At 33.5% G+C, this 19,965-nt stretch overlaps 3 protein-coding genes across 10 annotated transcripts; 2 read left to right on the top strand and 1 right to left on the bottom strand.

The window, feature by feature from the left end:
- Positions 1–1,080: 1,080 nt before the first annotated feature.
- On the top strand, positions 1,081–4,935 carry LOC107957968 (thylakoid membrane protein TERC, chloroplastic). Of its 2 annotated transcripts, XM_016893601.2 has the most exons (14): positions 1,081–1,446; positions 1,827–1,904; positions 2,036–2,133; positions 2,236–2,312; positions 2,503–2,590; positions 2,759–2,839; positions 2,935–2,991; positions 3,149–3,230; positions 3,430–3,479; positions 3,638–3,694; positions 3,790–3,868; positions 3,971–4,029; positions 4,372–4,429; positions 4,527–4,935. In XM_016893601.2, exons 1-14 carry the CDS (start codon positions 1,296–1,298, stop codon positions 4,616–4,618), a joined length of 1,107 nt encoding a protein of 368 aa, XP_016749090.1. In that variant the 5' UTR covers positions 1,081–1,295; the 3' UTR covers positions 4,619–4,935. The 2 variants fall into 2 exon arrangements, with proteins under 2 accessions (XP_016749090.1, XP_040971335.1); XM_041115401.1 differs by lacking the exon at positions 4,372–4,429 and having other exon boundaries at positions 1,098–1,446.
- Positions 4,936–7,752: 2,817 nt separating this feature from the next.
- Positions 7,753–15,275, top strand: LOC107957965 (GTPase-activating protein GYP2). 4 transcript variants are annotated; one of them, XM_016893597.2, is made up of 18 exons: positions 7,763–8,543; positions 8,755–8,824; positions 8,927–9,721; positions 9,807–9,950; positions 10,073–10,186; positions 10,745–10,803; positions 10,970–11,036; positions 11,224–11,275; positions 11,373–11,465; positions 11,595–11,678; positions 11,769–12,169; positions 12,782–12,843; positions 13,353–13,422; positions 13,561–13,641; positions 13,743–13,844; positions 14,278–14,411; positions 14,834–14,909; positions 14,990–15,275. In XM_016893597.2, the coding sequence occupies exons 1-18, from the start codon at positions 8,497–8,499 to the stop codon at positions 15,086–15,088; spliced, it is 2,550 nt and encodes an 849-aa protein (XP_016749086.2). In that variant the 5' UTR covers positions 7,763–8,496; the 3' UTR covers positions 15,089–15,275. The 4 variants fall into 4 exon arrangements, 2 of the variants coding, with proteins under 2 accessions (XP_016749086.2, XP_016749087.2); XM_016893598.2 differs by having other exon boundaries at positions 7,769–8,543; positions 14,290–14,411; XR_001700553.2 differs by lacking the exons at positions 14,278–14,411; positions 14,834–14,909; positions 14,990–15,275 and having other exon boundaries at positions 7,753–8,543; positions 13,523–13,641; positions 13,743–13,789.
- Positions 13,403–19,730, bottom strand: LOC107957967 (probable serine/threonine-protein kinase PBL7). Of its 4 annotated transcripts, none has more exons than XR_001700554.2 (6): positions 19,194–19,716; positions 18,123–18,310; positions 17,369–17,558; positions 16,305–16,696; positions 15,578–15,967; positions 13,403–13,868 (listed from the first exon to the last, which is right to left on the bottom strand). XR_001700554.2 is itself a non-coding variant. In XM_041115387.1 (6 exons), the coding sequence occupies exons 2-6, from the start codon at positions 19,297–19,299 to the stop codon at positions 15,644–15,646; spliced, it is 1,200 nt and encodes a 399-aa protein (XP_040971321.1). In that variant the 5' UTR covers positions 19,300–19,344; positions 19,477–19,730; the 3' UTR covers positions 15,416–15,643. The 4 variants fall into 4 exon arrangements, 3 of the variants coding, with proteins under 3 accessions (XP_040971321.1, XP_016749088.1, XP_040971320.1); XM_041115387.1 differs by lacking the exon at positions 13,403–13,868 and having other exon boundaries at positions 15,416–15,967; positions 19,194–19,344; positions 19,477–19,730; XM_016893599.2 differs by lacking the exon at positions 13,403–13,868 and having other exon boundaries at positions 15,416–15,967; positions 19,194–19,325; positions 19,400–19,716.
- Between the last annotated feature and the right edge of the window lie 235 nt (positions 19,731–19,965).

Here is a 19,965-nt window from a genome sequence, read left to right as displayed (position 1 = left end):
TTTTTTCTTGTTATTTGTTGTTATTTTGTTATCATATTGTTATTATATTGTTATTATTTTATTGTTATTATTCGGATATTATATAGTTCTTGTTTTATTATTAATTTTACTACTATTTTAGAGGTATTTACTTACTAAGTTATAATTATATTAGTGTTATTTAGGTATAAAGATTTTTTTAATGAAACATTTATTTTAATAATTTTAATGTATTTAATGTATTATATTTTTTGAATTTATTTTTATATAAAAAAATTTAATACAAACAAGCTGGGTTGGGTCGAGCTTAAATTTAGCATTATTTACTCGAGCTGAATTTAGACAAAATTTTAAGCTCAATTTTTTAGATCGGATTGTTCCCTAACTTAAAAATTAAGCCTAAAATTTTACATTAATCCGTTCCAAACTCAATCCGACCCATAATCAAATCAAATTTGCTCGTTAATTTTAGGGTGAAAGGATGTGGAAAAGCTTAAGCCTTGAAACGCCTATCTCGATCCATGACTATAGATTGAAGCACCCCTAAAAACCTGATTACATGTTTGAGAAATATATGGTCGACCTCCTCAACAAGACAACTTTTAGTTGTTGGTAAGAAGATTCTATACTTTGAGAATTAATAACTAATATTATTGTGGATCGCCACATAAACATTGTAATGATTAAATTAATTATAGTTAAAAATCATATTAATATGGTAACTGATAAAGGTGTTTTTTTTTGTTAGAATATTGTAAATGGTAAAAAATTGAACAAAATTTATAAATAAGAGTATAATAAATTCAAATATTAATTCTGCTACTTGAATTTTTTTAATTTGAGACTTGAAATTTAAGAATTTTTTTAATTTAGTATTTTAATTTGATTTTAAAATTTAATTTAGTATTTAAGTTTAATTTTAGTGTTTAATTTAGTATATTAAAGTACACATGTCAAACATCGGGCGATATAATATTATTTGGTCTATGTACTAAATAAATATTAAAATAAAATTCATGTATTAACTTAAAAAAATTAACTACCAAATTAAACGTTAAAATTAAACTCAACTATTAAATGGTATTAACCAAAAAGAAAACAAGTGTACTGTAAGACAGCAAGCAGTGACGTTGCTCCTTAACCACAAAAACCAGCGAACAAATTCAGGAACAAAAACAAGGTTAATTCCCTCAAAGAAAAGACAATACAAATTTAATTTCAGTGGATAAGATTTTTTCATAGGCCGCTGTCTTTCCCTTTTCTATCAAAATTCCCGGCTAGAATCTACTCGTCGGAAGCTCATAGCCCAAGCTTCCATGGGGTTAGCTTCGGCCGTTCACCAGGGCGGTGGCATTCGAATCTCTCTTAATTTCCATCTCAGAGTTGCCTCAGTGTCGCCTACGGTTCAATTGCCCAGATGGACCGGATTCCGCTTCTCAAACCATCGTGTCTCCCTTGTCCATTCAGGTATCCTTTCACATATAGAGTCAGTTCTGGCAAAGTTTGAGGTTATTTGGTGAAGTACTTAAAAATTGACAATTTTTTAGTTCAATTATTGATATTTTTATCAAAATCTGTATGCTTACTGAGTTGATAATGGTTTGCTTCTGAAGTTGATATGGTTGTGTGAGTATATTGATGGTAATTTTGATAAAAAAATTTCTAATGGTGTCACTTAGTGAACTTGGATATTTAAATCGAAAAGTTACGGGGAAATTTTAATTTTTTTAAGTATATGATTAAATCTCAAACTTCATTCATATACAGGATTTGGCGGCATATAATTTGAATGAATTGGAGGTTTTTTTTTTTTGCATTTCCATTTTAATTTGTGATTCAACTTGCAGTAAGTCATAAACGCCGCACGATATGTTTCCCAGTTGCTCGCTCCAAGGGAATGGAGCAGGAGGATAATTTGTCTAGAGGTGATTTATTTTATTTGTTTTGAATGTAGAGGTGATTTATTTTATCTATTTTGAATTTATATTAATCTTCAAAACGGAAGCATTTTCATTGTTGTTGGAGAAAATGATGGATTTATGGGATAAATCTGCAGAAGAGGAGAGGAGAGCTTCAAATTCTTATGCTGATTCCCAGGAGAAACTTCAGAAAAGTGAAGCTTATGCATCATCTGTTAAAACTGTTGCTTTTTGGGTCAGTTCTCTCAACATTATTGTTATTTATCCTTTATCTAAAGTAGATTGATGTAGTCCTTTACGGATTGAAGACGTTTTGGATATTAATTCTTGTGTTTAGGTGTGCTCTGCGGTTGCTTTTGGAGTTGGTCTGGGATTGAAGGAAGGAGTAGGCAAAGCATCAGAATTTTTTGCTGGGTATGTAGGATTTTATTTTTGAAAGTTGCCCATAAGTCACTTGTTCCATACATGGTTAACATGTTTGAATTCTTATCTGACTGATCATACATGTTTTTTCTTTCTTTCTTCCTGTTTTAAATGAATTTTGTACTTTTCAGCTTTTTTTTTTCTTTTGCTTGCTATTGCTTTAATTATGATTTCCTTTCAGGTACATCTTGGAGCAAAGTTTGTCTGTGGACAATTTGTTTGTCTTTGTTCTGATCTTCAAGTACTTCAAAGTGCCACCTATGTATCAGGTGCCATTTTTTTATCTATCTGCTCAGGTCATCGCTATAATTCCTTATTACTATAGAGCCTGAGGTTGTCAATTTAGCATAACATCTGTGGAAAAGATATACTCACACATGATGTGCTTTTCCATGTTTACCCCTTGTAATTAAAAGTCTGTCATGTACAACATGTAGAATCGGGTTCTTTCATATGGTATTGCTGGTGCAGTCTTCTTTCGGTTGTCATTGATACTACTTGGAACAGCCACCCTCCAGGTAGATTGTTGTTCACTTGTTAAGTTTGCATCTGCTTTCCCACGAACCATGATTTACTTCTGTCTGGGCTCATGAAGTCCCCTTTGCTCTTTTAGAGGTTTGAAGCGGTCAACCTACTACTGGCTGCTGTACTATTATTCTCATCTTTCAAGGTGCTGTATCTCTACTGAAAATGTGACAATCAAATTGCTTTTATCTATTATATTGTGTTGGTATCTTATTTTCAGTTTATGGCAGTTCTACATTTGCTATGTTTCTCTATTGAGTTCAAATTTTAGGGACTCATCATTTTGTATTATCTTTTGGTAGCTATTTTCCAATGATGAGGATGACACTGATCTGTCTGACAACTTCATAGTGAAGACTTGCCAGAGATTTATCCCCGTCACATGTGATATTCTACCTTTTGCCTTACATACTCTTCTACTTTCAGTCTAAGGTCATGTAGTTTATTCTGTCTGTTCTTTTAAGGTCGACTACTTATGTGCAGACTACAATCTTGATATTTAATGAACCATTTGAGTTTATCTCTTTGCATCTTCTAATGCTTTTGGTTAAGGTTTTAATTCCTTTTGCTTTTATCATTGCAGCTAATTATGATGGCAATAAATTTATAACAAAACGGGACAACATTTGGCAAGTAAGTCGTCTATAAGAATTTTCACATCCTCTGTTCTTGGTAACTTTATCATATTATATTGTCAAACAGAAAACTTTTCTTATTATGGAACATATTTAAGTTCCGTTACTGAGTGTAATGAATTCTTCATTCTAACAGGTGTCAAATATTTTGGACAGGCCACTCCTTTGCTTCTCACAGTAGCAGTTATTGAGCTCAGTGATATAGCATTTGCTGTAGGTTCTCATGATTCCTCACCAATGCCTAGCATATGGACTTTGCTGGTTAATGATGCAATGAGGATACTGATGAAAATTTTCATTTTCTTTAGGCTGATTCAATACCAGCTGTTTTTGGTGTTACACGGGATCCTTTCATAGTTTTTTCATCTAATATCTTCGCCATCTTAGGTAATTCTTGTTCTATTGTCTCAACATAAATCTCTCTCTCTCCTTCTCTCACACACACAATTATAGAGGACGATTAATTTACTACGATGCTGCCCCTTTAAGGTTTAAGGTCACTTTACACACTCATTGCGGAGGGTATGGCAGATTTGGAATATCTACAGGTAAAGTTTCCTCTCTTCACTTGACCTTCTTATGCATACTCTGACTTGATGCAAGTTAAAATGTAGAACTTCAAATATAAGTTCTACTTGCAGAGAATATCATGAATCATCATATATACTCAAAGAGTATCTGGATCTTTGAGAAAAAAATATCCATGCAATTCTTACAAATTGGTTAATGTCAGTATTGTGTTGGCAATTTGCCATTCTCTTGATGTTTATCACTATGCTGTTTAAGTATCCAACCTCTAACCATAGGTTGGCTGTTTAACATGCACGTTCATAAGTACAAATTTGTACTGACAGCTTATATACTGGTTTTTCTTTTCCCTCCTTTGGCAGCCTTCCATTGCCGTTGTTCTAGGTTTTATTGGATGCAAAATGATCTTGGATTTCTTTGGTTTGTACCTTGGATCTGTATTGTTTGATATAAATTCTTTTCTAGTTTAGAAAAGAACCAAAAATAGAACTTCAAGTCTTTAACTGCACTGATGCAGGACTTCATATATCTACGGAGGCATCACTTGGTTTGGTTGCAACTAGTCTTAGTGCCGGCGTACTGTTGAGTTTAGCAAAGAAAGCTGACTAGCTGAAATCAAAGTGCGAGAGCAGATGAAGGGTTTATATTTTGTATGTTTGTTCTTCTACGTTAAGTGAGCAAGTGAGCTCTAAAATTGCTGCTCAATTCTTTGTTTCTCACCTCTCTTCATCAATGAAAATGAAGATTAATTATATAATCAATGAATGATTCATTTAGACGTTGCCGGGAAGTTGATGCTCGAATTCAAAGCATCAAGTTGTCAAGAACCAACCAATCTTCTTTCAGGTTCCATAAGCAAATCAAAGGACTGAATGTTGACTGTAAAACCAAATTTCAGTTATCCTTTGTGATTGGGATTCATATTAGTATCGGTTCTCTCTTGTTGAATATCTGCAAACGAATGAATAATGTTGTTTTTCTCTGTTTCATACTCTAATTTTAGCATCTATATATCTTCAAGGCAGGTCAAAGTACCACAAAACCCTTTGTATTATACTTTGGATTACATTTTAGCTTTTTTACCGAAAAATAGACCAATTAGGAATTTACTTCCCATAAAAAAATATTTTTAAAATTTGTTAATTTTGTTATTATACTTTATATATAAACACCAAAATTTTAAGGTTTATTTTGCTTTCTCATTGAACATATCGGTATTAATTTGTTATTTTTTCAATAGGGGAGCTAAAATGCAATCCAAAGTATAGTATATGAGGGTTTGTGGTACTTTTACCTTCAAGGCATAATGTCAAATTTAGCTTTCAATATTTACATATAAAAATTTAGAAAACATGCTACATCGACAAATGTTGGTATGATCATATTTTTATGTTTAAAAATTTAATGTTTTAGTCAATATTTTTATTTAAAAAAAGCCTAATGTATCAGCCTAAGAAAAATTGTCTGAGTACTGATACCTTTGGCAAGGTATTGATACTTAAGGCATGAATCTAGGCTGAGTCAGTTTGGGCCCGGATTTAACATCTACAATCTGGACTAGGTTTAGGCAAAATTTAGACCCCTTTTCGGGTCAATTCGGGTTGGGCCTAAAATTTTATTAAAACTTAGCTCAGCCCATCAACACCTTTACTTTTAAGAGATTATATTTGAATTTTAGCATTTTTAACCGCGAGTAATTTATCTTGTCCAGATTTATTATAATTTAAATCTGGAGATATTTTGATTATTATTCAATTGTATTATAATTTTGATTCTTAATGGTAAGAAAATGGAGGAGGTTTGCTTGGTGGGTTGAGAGTCACAAGAAACCTTGTAAAGAGGTGGAGAGAAGGCGAGCTTGATCGAGAGAGAAGAGAAAGTTGGTAGTTGGGGTTGTTTTGTCTTTGGGTATTTAATGTTCATAGATCATGTGTCTTCTCTTGATTGGGAGATTGCTAAGTTTGCAGATTTGATGTTATACAGTTACATGACATGTGAGGATAGATGATAGTGATCTTCTTTAGTGAGTGTAGTCATGCTTCTTAGTTAGGTATATTGCTTGGCGAAGCAGTCTTCTTGACAGAGTAATTCAAAAAATTCGAACCTGAAGTGTTTCTAACTTGAAATAATCTAATTCAAAATTCAACCTTTAAATTTGAATTATTGGAAGTTAAAATAAGTTGAATGTAAAATGATTTAAATCTAAAATTAATTTAAACTCATAATTATTTATGTTTGAAACTAGTTCGAACTAAGGTTTGAAATTTTCGAAAATTTCACAATTCTAAGTGTGATTATAATATATTTTCTCAGTAATTTAGCTACTTTGATTTGATTAATTTTGTTTATTCGATGGTATACATTACATTCCAAGGAAAAGACATTGGTTCAAATTTTAGAGATAGAAGAGGTAATCCCGAATGTAAACCACGGACTTAAATCTTTTTATTAAATTTATTATAAATGATTGTTTAATATTTTCACCAAATCCTTAAAAAATATTTTTTTTGCACCAATTAAATTAGTGTGACAGTGAAATTTCAGCTAACAGAAATAACATCATTAGATCTTCCGAATAATACTAATTAATCCCAATTCTTTTGTTAATCATCAAAGTAATTAAGAAAACAAAGAAAACAAAACAAATTCCAAACATTAATCAATCCGAGGATGACGATTCGAGCTTGAATCTCCTTCAATCTCTCAAACTAAAGAGGTAATTCGATTTTCTTATTCCTACATTTCCTTTTTGCCACTTGGGAAAACTCTAGGTTTTAGATTTCTACTATTGTTATCAAAACTTGAACAAAACAACTAACACTAAACAAATTAATGTAAATTTATTTCACTGTATGTATGAATCTCTTCTTTATGAATTGTTTTGATAAGTGTATAGCTTTAGTAACAGAAGAGTAGCTGTTTGAAGTCTTTCTTTGAAATGTGGAATGAGTTTCATGTAAAGCAAAAGAAAGATATGGGCAGCCATATAATTGCAGGTTTTTTGCATGTTCAGTTTAGTATATATATTGATAGCTTTATAGAATTTATCTTTTTGAGTCTAAAATTCTAGTCATTTTGAGATTGAACTTGCTTTTAGTCAGGATGATAGTGTTGCAATTTTTTTTTTTTTTTGGAGTTGTTCTTTGTTTTTAGGTAGAATGTGTGCTCTTGGTTTTGATTTTCTTTTGAATATGTGCACATGAACGTGGTTAGAGACGTATATGAATTTGTTGTGAGACTTCAGAACATACAAACAAATAGAAAGTACGTTGATATCTACAAAATACAGATTTCCATGGTAGTTTAATTCTTGTAAATTTTGGGTTATTGATATAGCAATTTGTTATGCCAGCAAGAGGAAGAAGAAGAACAGAGAAATGGAAGATCGTCCTCAAAGGTATGCAGAAGCTATTGATCCATGCCTTTCCGAAGAGGAAGATGGTGAAACGTTGCAAGGAGAAGCTCCGAAAATATTGTTGCATTAATTAATTACGTTTGGGATCTTCCACCACCTTTAACCAATTTTTCTGTTAACTCTTGACATTTTTTTTAGAGCTTTATACATTTTTCTTTATATCAAAACCAGGGGCGAAGCCGCATGGCCCCCCGGCCCTTAAAATATAAAATTACATTTTAGGCTCTTAAATTTTTAAAAAAAAATTAAATTAATAAAGGTAAAATTTCACTTTAGCCCCTCCTAAAATTATAAAAATTCGATTTAATCCTTTACAAATTATAAAGATATAAACTATAAAAAATTAAAATTTCATCTGGCCCCTAAAAATTTTTTTTGGCTTCGCCCCTAATCAAAACTATATATATATGTATATATACATATGTATATATTAGGTCTTAAAAGGCCGATGGATGCCAGACTTAGTTCAACAAAAGAATTATATTATGATGTATTAATTTAAAGCAGAGACTAAATCACAAAAATGTTAAAAGTTTTGTGGTCTTAGTATAAATATTTAAAATTTGTGATGTCAAAATGAAAATATGAAAAAATAGGGACCAAAAGTACAAACATCCCAGAGGTTGAAAGTACCAAAATGTGGAATATATTGGTATATGATGACTAAATTGAATAAGTGAAGAAATGAGAGTACTAAATTGTAGTATTTCCAGAAGTGAAGAATGACTTGAGGGTGGAATTGTAGAAAATTATGAGGAGCAAACTGGTTATATTATGACAATAATTAGTGAATATTTGTTGTTGAAATTTTATTGGTTAAAATATTTTTTATTATTTTATTATAATATATTTTGTTATTAATTAATAGTTAAATAAAAAAGAAGGAGATAAAAAGAAATTATCATCATCTTCTCCATCATTCACGCAACGACCATGAAAGATAAGAAGTTTTGTAAGATATTAAATTTAGTTCTTTCCATCAAAAACCAGTTTTTTGTGAAATGTGGAATGAGTTTAATGTAAAGCAAAAGAAAGCTATGGGCAGCTATAGAATTGCAGGTTTTTGTCAAGTATGTTATTGTCCTTATTGAGCAGGCGCTCATTGGAGGCTGATTCCAGGCAAGTTTTAGATTAAAAAAAAAAACACCTTTTGCAATATTTAGTTTAGTATATATATTGATAGCTTTATAGAACATCTTTTTGGGTCTAAAATTCTATTCATTTTGAGATTAAACTTGCTTCTTTCTTTTCGGAGTTGTTCTTTGTTTTAGGTAGAATGTGTGCTCTTGGTTTGATTTTCTTTTGAATATGTGCACAATAATGTTCTTAGGGACGCCTATGGATTTGCTGTGAGACCTCAGAATATACAAACATATAGAGAGTACCTTGATATCTACAAGGTATAGATTTCCATGGAAGTTTAATTCTTGCACGTTAATGGTCCATTGCTTCCATATGTATTGTCAGTTTTGGGTTATTGATATAGTAATTGGTTATGCCAGCAAGAGGAAGAGGAAAGAATAGAGAAATGGAAGATCTTCCTCAAACGTAATGCAGAAGCTATTGATCCATGCCTTTCCGAGGAGGAAGATGGTGAAACGTTGCGTCTTCAGGAAGAAAATAAAGAGACCTTACCTGCAGAAGCTCATGAGGTAAATGAAGATGCTTCTATTGAGGCAAGTGAAGAGACTGCATCTAAGAAGCAATACGAGGTGACCTTGCAGACTGAAGCTACTCAATTGAATAAAGATGCTGCTTCTGAGGAATGTAAGGTGACATTACAAGGTGAAGTGACTGAAGTGAAAGACGAGGTTGATTCTTCGGAAAAAAATAAAGATACATCAGAGACTGAAGCCACTGAGTTAAAAGAGGAGGCTGATACTGCCGGTTTATCAGAAAGTGACACAGGAAGGCCAAATTCTCATTCAATGGTAAATGCAAGAGAAAAGGAGATGAAACTTACAGAAGAAACAAAGACTCGTAAGGTCAACAGATGGGCTAAGACCAGACCAGCTCTTCGTGCCATTGAGAATTTGATGAGTTTAAGGTTTAAGAGGAAGAATATGAAAAATAGGAATATGAATGCAAGTGAATGCCATCTTCCATCAGGAAAAAAGGCAAGATCTTCAGAAAGAGAGTCTGAGGTTGAGTTTGAAGAAAAGGTATGTGTGAATGAGATCTCAGCTACCGAAGGAAGTAATGCAAACAACGAGGCTTATGATGAATCTTTTTTTCCTTGGAAAGAGGAGCTGCAGAGCCTTGTTCATGGAGGAGTGCCAAAGGATCTAAGAGGGGAGGTGAGGTTGAAACTTCTCTGTTTGTTACTGTTTTCATCTGTACTTGTTGGAAAATGCTTTGTCTGCTATAATATGATCATTGCAGGTATGGCAAGCTTTTGTAGGTGTTAAGGCACGGCGAGTGAAGAGATATTACAATGATTTGCTGGCTCAAGAAAACAATGATGATGATGATCAGCATAGTAACTCACCTGGTGTGTTTAGAAAATGGAGAAAGCAGATTGAGAAGGTCATTAGATGCATGCGCCCTGGACTTTATTGTTCAATCTTTTCAATTTGTAGGTGCTACATCTTTTTCTTTAAAATGTTTTCACATTTCTCCCTAGGCTAACTTGTCCGTTTATTTTTCAGGATTTACCCCGGACTTTTCCAGGTCATCCAGCTCTGAATGATCGAGGTAGGGATACCTTGAGGCGTTTACTTTTAGCATATGCTCGACATAATCCTTCTGTTGGATATTGCCAGGTAATTGAAATGATGAATTAAAAGTGTTTTTTTTTTTGGGGGGGGGGTAGTTGAGGCTGCCAGGGATTGAATTTGAACCCTGGTCATTGGAATTAAGAGTTCTACACACAACACCCTACCAATACTAATGTTTTAGTATTACCTTTAATTGGTTTCTCTCTTTTAAACTTGCTCTATATTATGGAAACTTTCTTCATCTATATCAATAGAAACCTATATATACTTTTCATGACTGCCCCTTCTACATCACATCACATCTCTCTCACCCACTCATACTTCATTTGCACTCTTATGTCCTTTAGAATCTAAGAAAATTTAGTTAGAATTTAAAAATTTGTCCAATTTCTTATTGTTACCTTCATTTCAGCAATTCCATTGCTGTATATGCTCAGCACAAGGAGGTTATTGTTCTATTGATTGATATATTTGCTACCGGAAGAACATCTCTGATGTTCTAAATAGATCTTAATGACCATCCTTTGTACCGCATTAATTATTTTAGTAATTAGTTACCCTTGTACTTATTCTTGTCTTTTATTTGACATCGAACACATGCAGGCAATGAATTTCTTTGCTGGATTATTGCTTCTTCTTATGCCAGAGGAAAATGCCTTTTGGTAGGTTCAGGTAACTTTTCACAAAAGGTTGATTTCTATAAAATGATTTTTGCTATCTTATTCTCTTCTGCAAATTGTACAAAGGCATATATGGACACATCCATACTTATTATTCAAGAATAGCTAGGTCCGCTTTAAAGGTTGATTCCTTTCGATGTATTCTCAGGACCTTGGTGGGAATTATTGATGACTACTTTGATGGGTATTACACAGAGGAAATGATAGAATCCCAGGTTTTAAATTTTGTTACATTCTTTTATGATATTCCATGTTCCTTATCAAATTCTCCAGTTTGTTACAAGTTTAACGTGTATCTGCATGTTGACATGCTGATACAGTGATACTACAGTATTTCTTAAGCGATTTTGCCATCTTGCAGTATCATAGTGTCTTTTAACTCTATATATTTCTATTTCTTAGGTTGATCAACTAGTATTTGAAGAGTTGATGCGTGAAAGATTTCCCAAATTGGGTTGGTTTGCATCTCAAATTTTCCCTATCTATTATCTTCCCATGCATAACATGAAGCAAATGTGTGATATTCTATTTAATGTATGCTAATGCTGCAGTCAATCATCTAGATTACTTGGGAGTGCAGGTGGCATGGATTTCTACACCGTGGTTTATCTCCATTTTTGTTAATATGCTTCCTTGGGAAAGCGGTAAGATATAAATTTCAGTGCTGGAAGTTAAATTTATTTTCCAATTATTTCAGTCAAGATGCTTAGTTCTGAGCACTTTGCATTTAGTAGAAATTATGTTTACCTAGTGATGGATTTCTTGGTTTCCAGTTCTTCGCATTTGGGATGTGATTCTATTTGAAGGAAATCGCGTTATGCTGTTTCGAACGGCCCTTGCTTTAATGGAGCTACATGGTATTCAGATTTCATATTTATAAAATATGTGCAGCATTAAATGTGGATGATGAATTCAAAAGCAGTCTAGTTACATGAAGTTTATTGCAGTTCCTGCCTTAGTTACAACTAAGGATGCTGGGGATGTCATCACTATGCTGCAATCCCTTGCTGGCTCAACATTTGACAGCAGCCAACTTGTTTTGACTGCCTGCATGGGGTTTCTAGCTGTTACTGAAGGCAAATTACAGAAGTTGAGAGAAAAGCATAGGCCAACTGTGCTAATGATTGTCAAGGAAAGAGCACAAGGAGCTCAAGTTTCCAAAAATTCAAAAGGAATTGCTACTAAGCTGTATAGTTTTAAGCAAAATCGTGGACAAGAGGAAATAAATCCTGCTGAAGATGACGGAAACGTTTGTAAGTTGGAGCCCCGTTCCTCTGATCTGGATAAACTGCTCTGTAGCCTAAATGCAGATTTAGAAGTTGGTTCCCTCCCATCTCTTCGGGATCAGGTACTTTTCTTTGTTCGTCTTCTTAGCACCTTTTATGCTGCATTTCTAATATTTTAGGAACTATTCACCAATGATATTTTATCCTTCATTGCTACATACCACTGATTGTTTATGATTAATGTATGGATTTAGTAAGCTCCATGAGCACTTGATGTTTGGTTACTTTTCTTTTATCTTAGCAACTTTAACAAAATTCTAGTCCGACTTGCCCACCTTCATTGATGTGAATATGGAGAACTACATATCAAATTCAAAGAATTAGTATGGCTTTAACTTATTTTTGCTTAACCTGGGAAGAAGTTGATTTTAGCTCTTTCTCGACATTTGGGCAAATCACAAAACATCAATGCTGTTAGATATTGCTGTATATGAACACTGACCGAAAGACCTTTAACTACAATGCATGAAAAGGCTTGATAGTATTCTGCTATTATAACCAATCTCCTAAGTAATGCATTTCTAACCTAGTAACTCTGATTAAGCTGTAATAATATTACTCACAGAGCTTATTCTTGGCTTTCTAACAGTGTTTCACTTGTAATTAATTGGATGGATATGAATCATCACTGTGCAACTCCTTTGAAATTTCAATCATTAACAGTTTATGAGCAGGTTGATAGGATGAAGGTTGAGTTGTGTAGGTTGCTCGAGGAAAAAAGAGCTGCTATACTCCGGTTAGTATATTTTACTGTGTTTTCTGATTTTTTTCTCAAACATTCTGTATCAAATCGCCATGTTGTATTCTCGATGATGGTAATATGGTAACTGATTCTAAGTCAAGCAGTGCAGTTTCAGTTATGCGATTTACTGACCAGCCAACACATTGATTGTGCACTTTTTCGTTAAGGTGCATGGATGAAAGCATCTAGTAGCTCAGCTTTCTCCTTTTAGAGAACCATGTATTTCAGCCTTTTTATCTGCTACATTGCTTTTTAGTCCTCGTAGATATGAACAAAGCATCATATCTGGCAATTATGTCATCATTTCAGGGTAGTTGCTTTACTCAAGATAGCCCTGGACAAGAGTGCATCTGATGGAATTATAATTAGCATTGTACTTCAAAATTAGGAATGGATCCCTTATTACAATGTTCATGTTTTCTTGCCATGAATTGTTTCTGATATTTCTGCGAACCTCTATAACTTATCATTTACGTGTAACTGTGGGTCCTGTTCTTTTCCAGAGCTGATGAGCTTGAGATAGCACTTATGGAGTTGACCAAAGAAGATAATCGACAAGAACTGAATGAAAAGGTATATGTAAAACTTTTTATATGAATATGCTAAACCCGCCAAGCATATAATTGATTCAATGAAATACTTCCACTGTTCTGTGAGCTTTGGGTTACTGAAGTTGCTTGCAGGATTTGAGGTTTGTTGATAATGCTGCAGATTGAACAGTTAGAGCAAGAGGTGGCTGATCAACACCAAGCTCTTGCTTTTAAGAGAGAGCAAGAAGCTGCAATGCTTAAGGTATACCTTGCCTCTTCTTGAATGCATTTTTTCTGGAACTATTGCTAAATTATTATTCTCTTACAAGTCCTCTAGTGATTTATAGATTCTCTGTGCTACAGGTTTTAGAGCAGCTGGAGCGGGAGCAAAGGATTGTCGAAGAAGCTCGCAAAAAAGCAGAGAAAGAAGCAGCTGCCTTGAGAGAAGCAAATGCTGAGCTTCAGGTTCTCTCTTCTTTTCTTGATGTCCTAGTTATCATGGATAATGTTAAACTACAGATTTCATACCATTCTTCATGTAAGATTAAAAGAGAAGTTTAAAGATACTTGAGTATATACACCAAGAAGGAATCTACTCATTCTGTTTTTCAGTTTGAGTTTCATGCTAAATATATACACACATATATATATTCTTGTGATGTGACTCCTATTGAAAAATTTAAGTTACTGTTAAGCAAATTTAAGTTACTTGGTATGCTGTGTTTCTCTGAACTTCTTTAAGTCTTTCACCATAAGAATTAAGGTTTGTTTTATTCTTATGATTCATCTACCATACAGTTCATTTTAAGGTGCCTACTCTGATTAAATTCAAGGTCCCATGAGCAGAGTTGTTTTCCCTTCTTTTGTGATTATATTAAAATTCTTAAAAAAAAAAAAGATTTATTTGCAGGAAAAGTACGAGAAGGCTTTGGCTTCTAATGCTGAAATGCAGAAGAAGGTGGTTATGGCAGAATCAATGTTGGAGGCTACCTTGCAATATGAATCTGGCCAAGCTAAACCACAAACTTCACAGTGAGAAATATTTTAAGCATCTTTCTCTTCTAACATTCACTGGTTTACATAAGAAACAGACAATTCTAAATATCCCAACTCATATCTCCATTTTTATAGTTTCCTTGTATTCAAAATGTTTTGATGAACTTTTCAATTAGCTTGATGTTGATGAAGAAAACCATGAAGCAACGTAAAATGCAAAGAGCATATTTACTTTGATCCACCTATTTAAGAAAACTTTAGATGTTTTTCAATCTCTTAAGATGCCCCTAAGAAATAAAGGTTTCTTTGCATACAATTCCACCTAGTGAACATTTTCAAACTGCTTTTATACACGCTCTAATATGCAAGGGTATGATCCATTCTAGTATTCAGAGGCATTTAGATCTTTGATTAATAGATATTATTCCACAGTATATAGTCATGTCTTACTTTTGTAGGACTCAACGAGCCAATTCTGGACGAAAGGGAGGAGGGATATTGTCATTTGGACTTGGCTTGCGGGACAAAATCAAGGTAAATATCTACATAACAATGATGTTAGAATTGTTCTTCCATTATACATTAGTTTAGTCAACTTGAATTTGATATGGCAGGGAATACATAATGTTGAGGAGCCTACAGATGGTAAATCCAACCAAAGTGCAACGGAGGAAGAAACTAACACCGAAGACGGAGAGAAGAGCTCTAGTTAGGAATAGTCCTAGTGCCATTGTTATCCTTTAATTTTTGTACTTCTTTTTTGTAGTTTCAAATATACTGGCAACTAATGATAAGACTTAAGAGGGTTCTATTTGTATAAAAAGTGTTAATTTTGAACCCTAGTAGACTTGTAGAACTAGGTTGATTTGAATATAATCATATGTGAAGCAGTATATTATACATTGTTCAGTAATCAAAGAATTTTGTTTTAGTTATCCACAAATGTTGAATTCCATGAGGCAATACCATCATTTTATGGAGGTTTCATGCATTTACTATAGCTGCCTGGTATGAAGGCTCACATTATATTTTGAATAAGATAAAAAAAGGTTCATGTGCATAGAAAAACAGAAGCTACAATAGCTTTATATAATTGTGCCTTTTGCTTCATAATAATTAAGCAAAATTTGATAATATGGCATGCGTTTTGCAGGCCTTGTGATTTCATGTACATTAAAAGATGACACAATTTAATAACATACCAGCATCTATCAACAGTTGGAAGATCCAAAGAAGACCCAGATGGTGATGATGAACCTCAGCCGGTATCAACTTAACCTCCTTGTCCGATCCCTTTCGGAACTGTTGCCACCATTAAGCTTCTTATCTCTGTCTCTCTTTGTCCGAGGTGGAGTACCAGGCATCAAGCGAGAACCTTGTATTGGCTGTGTATCTGGTTTGAATTTTTGAGAAGCAAGGTAAGTCAAAGCTGTGACTACATCAGCAATGAGAGGTCTCATATTTGGTTGCTCTTGAACACACATTGCTGCCACTGCAAGTGCTTGGAATAAACCCCTTGGAGGATATTGACCTTGAAGCATTGGATCAGCCATTTGAGAGAACATTTTTCTGTCTTTGAATAATGGCCTTGCCTGCAATAAAAGATCAAGATTGAAAATATAAGGAAACCCCTTGCAAACAGACAGAAAATCTCTACTTTTTTTTAACTTGCTTGTGAAATAGCTAAGTAAACCATGTTGAAGACTAACTATAAAAAATCTGGACGTTTAAGCCAAAGGTGTCTATATGCATTACACTTGTTAATTCATTTCAGGCCAATTTCAGGTTTGGGTTGCTTTGGGTCAAGTCATTCGGGTTTTGAGACTGGTTCTTCAAGTTGGATCATTACAGATTCAAATCATTTCAAATTCTAGTCTCGTACACACGTACTCTCTCTCTCTCTCACACACACACATGCATATTTCTTACCCATGCAACTAGATTCTGTTCCCCAGCAGCTTTAGAATTATCAATGGCTTTCCTCCCGGTTATGATTTCTAGAAGAACAACTCCAAAGCTATAAACATCGGATTTCACAGTTAACTGACCAGTCATTGCATACTCCGGGGCACAATATCCATAAGTTCCCATAACCCTTGTAGATACATGGGTGTTATCTCCAACAGGTCCAAGCTTGGCCAAGCCAAAATCAGATAGCTTGGGAAAATACCCTTCTCCAAGTAAAATGTTGGAGCATTTCAAATCTCTGTATATAACTGGGGGACTTGCTTTATCATGCAAATACTCCAATCCCTTTGCAGCCCCAGCAGCTATTTTCATTCTTGTACTCCAATCAAGTCTTTTCTTACTAGGTGAAATGTCTGCAAATAAACAACAAAAATCAATATCAGAATATGCTTTAAAAACCAGACCAGAAGTCAAACCAGTGTGCCCTCTGGTTAGACCAATTCAACCGGTTTTATGGTTTTTTCCATTTCTTTTACTTTCAAATACATGTCCAAGGAACCACAAGTATCAAACTAGTAAAATACAGACTGTCCAAGAAATCACAAAGTAGAATTAAACCATTACAGCACAACCATAATAAGAACTAGTACAATCCAAACTATAGCCAACAAGTAGACTAATTGGACTAAAATCCAAACAAGGCAACCACACTTCATAAAAACTTAGAGATCTAAGCATTGTGCACGGGGGCCTCAAACTTAGGTACTCAAGACCCCAGGCCTCCGCCTTTGCCAATTGAGCCAAGGCCTCATCACATACAATAATTTCTCATAAAAGAAAATTTAAAAACAAGTTTAGAACCAATTTTTGAAGTTTTCCCAATTATTTTCGGGTTTTACCGACTTTTCTGGTTCAATTGGTTCTTAGACGGTTTGAAGGAATCCTGATTGGATGGTATATGCTAAACTAGATGGACTGCCAATTCTCGGTTCAACTGGTTGGTCAGGTCCTCTTGTTAGTGAAACAAAAACATACTTATACAGTAATAAATAACAAAAAGGAATTGATTTAATATTTATACATACCATGTAAATGGTCTTCAAGAGAACCTAAAGGCATATATTCGTAAACCAGAAGCCTTTGATCTCCATCAGCACAGTATCCAGTGAGATTAACAAGGTTTGGATGATGAAGAAGGCTTAGCATTAGAACCTCAACAAGGAATTCCCTGTTTCCTTGCAACCCATTTCTATCAAGTTGCTTTATAGCAACAATCTACAATGATCATAAAAACCAACATTCAATTTCGACTTTTCCAACTTCATATGAAAAAGCATGCATGCATGCATTTAATTTGCAGAAAAATTGCTATTCTACTCCTACTATAGCAGAGAGTGCATTTTGATCCGTCTACTGTAAAAATGAGCACAAAGATCTCTAGAGCAAAATGGTCATTTTTGTAGCAGTTGAAGGAGGAGGGGGGGGATTGTTCATTTTATGAGAAGAACTTAATTACGTGATGCAACATTTTTAAGTGACGGAGCATATTCACCTGATCTATTGTAGCTTAACCAAAAGTTAAATTCAGTGGTTCGAGTTAAGCTACAATGGATTGAGTGACCATGCGATGTTACATGAAAATTCCATGCCATATTTCATATTTTAAATTAATGCTACATCATTTAACTAAGTCCATTTCGTGAAATTAATAGTTTTCTTTTCAAAGGTTACAAAAAAGACCATGTTGCTCGTTTCTCTTACATACAGGGACCAAAATGCACTCTGTGCTATATAGTATAGAGACTTATACAATTTTTCTACCATCATTTGCCAATTAACCTGATTTCTGCTCTCCAAACGCCCTTTGTACACTCGACCAAAACCTCCTTCTCCCAAAAGGCACTCTGAACTAAAATTCTTAGTTGCCATTGCCAATTCACGAAACGGAAAAGTCTGTGCAGCAATATGTTCACTTCCTCCTCTGTTTGACGTCTCCCCACTTGACGATGAATCTGTTTTCGATTTTTCTGAAAGAATAAAGGATGATGAAAATGTTGGCAAAAATCCAAATACATGTATGCCAAAGAGCATACAAGAAATGAAATTTTCAAACATCAACAACGGACTAAGCTTGATTTTGCCAAAGGTTTTAAGACTAATCCATCCTCATATACCACAACTTCACCTCTCAAAATCTACCATACACCTTGCTTTTATATTCCAAATCGTATGCATAATATACATGAGGTGTATTCAAAATCCAACTTGAGCTATGCTACTCAACCTCTCGATGTATGAGTATATATCCAATACAAGTATGCTTAACTTGTCTCGATTCTCATGCTCGAACATGCATCGGATGCAAGTATCGAACATGAGTAATTTAGAAGAAAAACAAAGATACTGAGCAAGGATTTTGCTACTTTGATCAATCACTTCAATTTAACAGACAAAATTAAGGGGAATTTTATAATAAAAAAAAGGGAAGATCCGCTAGATATTTTAATATGTTAAATTAAAATATATATAAAATTAGGGCAAACCCAAATTTGCAAGTAAAATCCAGAAGCAAGCAAGCTTGTAAAACAGCACTAGTTCCATTTATTATCTAATATATATACCAACATGCTGCAAAGAAAGCTACCCCTTTAAGCTAATTAAAAATTAATAAACAATTGATCAAGCAATCAAGTCTATTTTTTTTTCCATTTTCCCCTTCTAATAATTCAATATTTTGATCCAAATTCACCAAAAGAAATCAACAACTACACAAGAACTAATCAACTTGCATAAAACCCAGATAGAAAAATAACAAATAGCACATAAAAAGAGGAAAAATAGCTATTATAAAAATCAAAAGAAAGGGTCAATTTTTATTGATTTTTACATTTTAAAAAAAATAAGCTTTACCTGAAGTGGGTTTGAGCCGATCAAGTGCCATCTCTTCCATTTTTTTCTTTTTCTTGGATTTATTAGCTTTAGTATTTGATTTCCCAGAACAAGGAAGCCACCCCATAAGTCTTCTTCTTCTTCTTCTTCTTTCTTTACTTCAAAATCAAGGCTATCAAAAATCAATCAAAAAGATTAAAACAATATGAACCCATCTCTTGAATTACCTTAAAAACACCCAGAAAATTAAAGAAATTTTGATGAAGATTTCGTAAGTTTCAAAACAAAAAGAAACAAGCTTTACTTTTGAAAAATGTTTTTTTTTTCTCAGTAAACGTTTACTTTGGACCATTCATGGATGTTTACTGTCCCATTAACGCGATTCAATGTTATCTTCTTGAATTAAAAAAAAGAAGATAGATTTCTTAACCGTCTGATCTGATTAAATAATAAAATAAGATCACTTTGGAATAAAATTAACGGTCGAGATTGAAATTTTCATGTGAAGTTTGGTCTACGAAGAAAAAACGCCTTTTACTACAATAATTTTCGCTTTCCATTTGATTTTCTGGTTGGGTCAATGAATAAAATCCACCATTTTTATTTTATTTTCATCTCTCTAACTATTAACTTTTTTAATTTCATCCCTCAATCTTTCGAAATTAAATCCATTGAATAAATTCATGTAAGTGACTTTTTTATTGGTCTAATATAAATTTAGTCCTTCAGTGTTTACTTATTTTATTAATTTAGTTTTTAATATTTATAAAATTTCTCATTTTAATTATAATTC

The sequence above is a fragment of the Gossypium hirsutum genome, chromosome A01, assembly GCF_007990345.1.
Source record: "Gossypium hirsutum isolate 1008001.06 chromosome A01, Gossypium_hirsutum_v2.1, whole genome shotgun sequence".
NCBI classification, from domain to species: Eukaryota; Viridiplantae; Streptophyta; class Magnoliopsida; order Malvales; family Malvaceae; genus Gossypium; species Gossypium hirsutum.
Note: the sequence above shows the minus strand (reverse complement) of the source record. Positions and strands in the feature narration are given on the sequence as shown.

Coding starts and splice junctions, on each gene's coding strand:
- LOC107957968 (XM_016893601.2), top strand. CDS start 1,296: ATGGGGTTAGCTTCGGCCGTTCACCAGGGCGGTGGCATTCGAATCTCT. Junction 2,134..2,235: donor TTAAAACTGTTGCTTTTTGG/GTCAGTTCTCTC, acceptor TCTTGTGTTTAG/GTGTGCTCTGCGGTTGCTTT. Junction 2,992..3,148: donor TATTATTCTCATCTTTCAAG/GTGCTGTATCTC, acceptor ATCTTTTGGTAG/CTATTTTCCAATGATGAGGA.
- LOC107957965 (XM_016893597.2), top strand. CDS start 8,497: ATGTTATTGTCCTTATTGAGCAGGCGCTCATTGGAGGCTGATTCCAG. Junction 12,844..13,352: donor AAAAGAGCTGCTATACTCCG/GTTAGTATATTT, acceptor GTTCTTTTCCAG/AGCTGATGAGCTTGAGATAG. Junction 13,845..14,277: donor AAGCAAATGCTGAGCTTCAG/GTTCTCTCTTCT, acceptor AAAAAAAAAAAG/ATTTATTTGCAGGAAAAGTA.
- LOC107957967 (XM_041115387.1), bottom strand. CDS start 19,299: ATGGGGTGGCTTCCTTGTTCTGGGAAATCAAATACTAAAGCTAATAAA. Junction 17,559..18,122: donor GTTTGGAGAGCAGAAATCAG/GTTAATTGGCAA, acceptor TGATCATTGTAG/ATTGTTGCTATAAAGCAACT. Junction 15,968..16,304: donor AACAGAATCTAGTTGCATGG/GTAAGAAATATG, acceptor CTTTTATTGCAG/GCAAGGCCATTATTCAAAGA.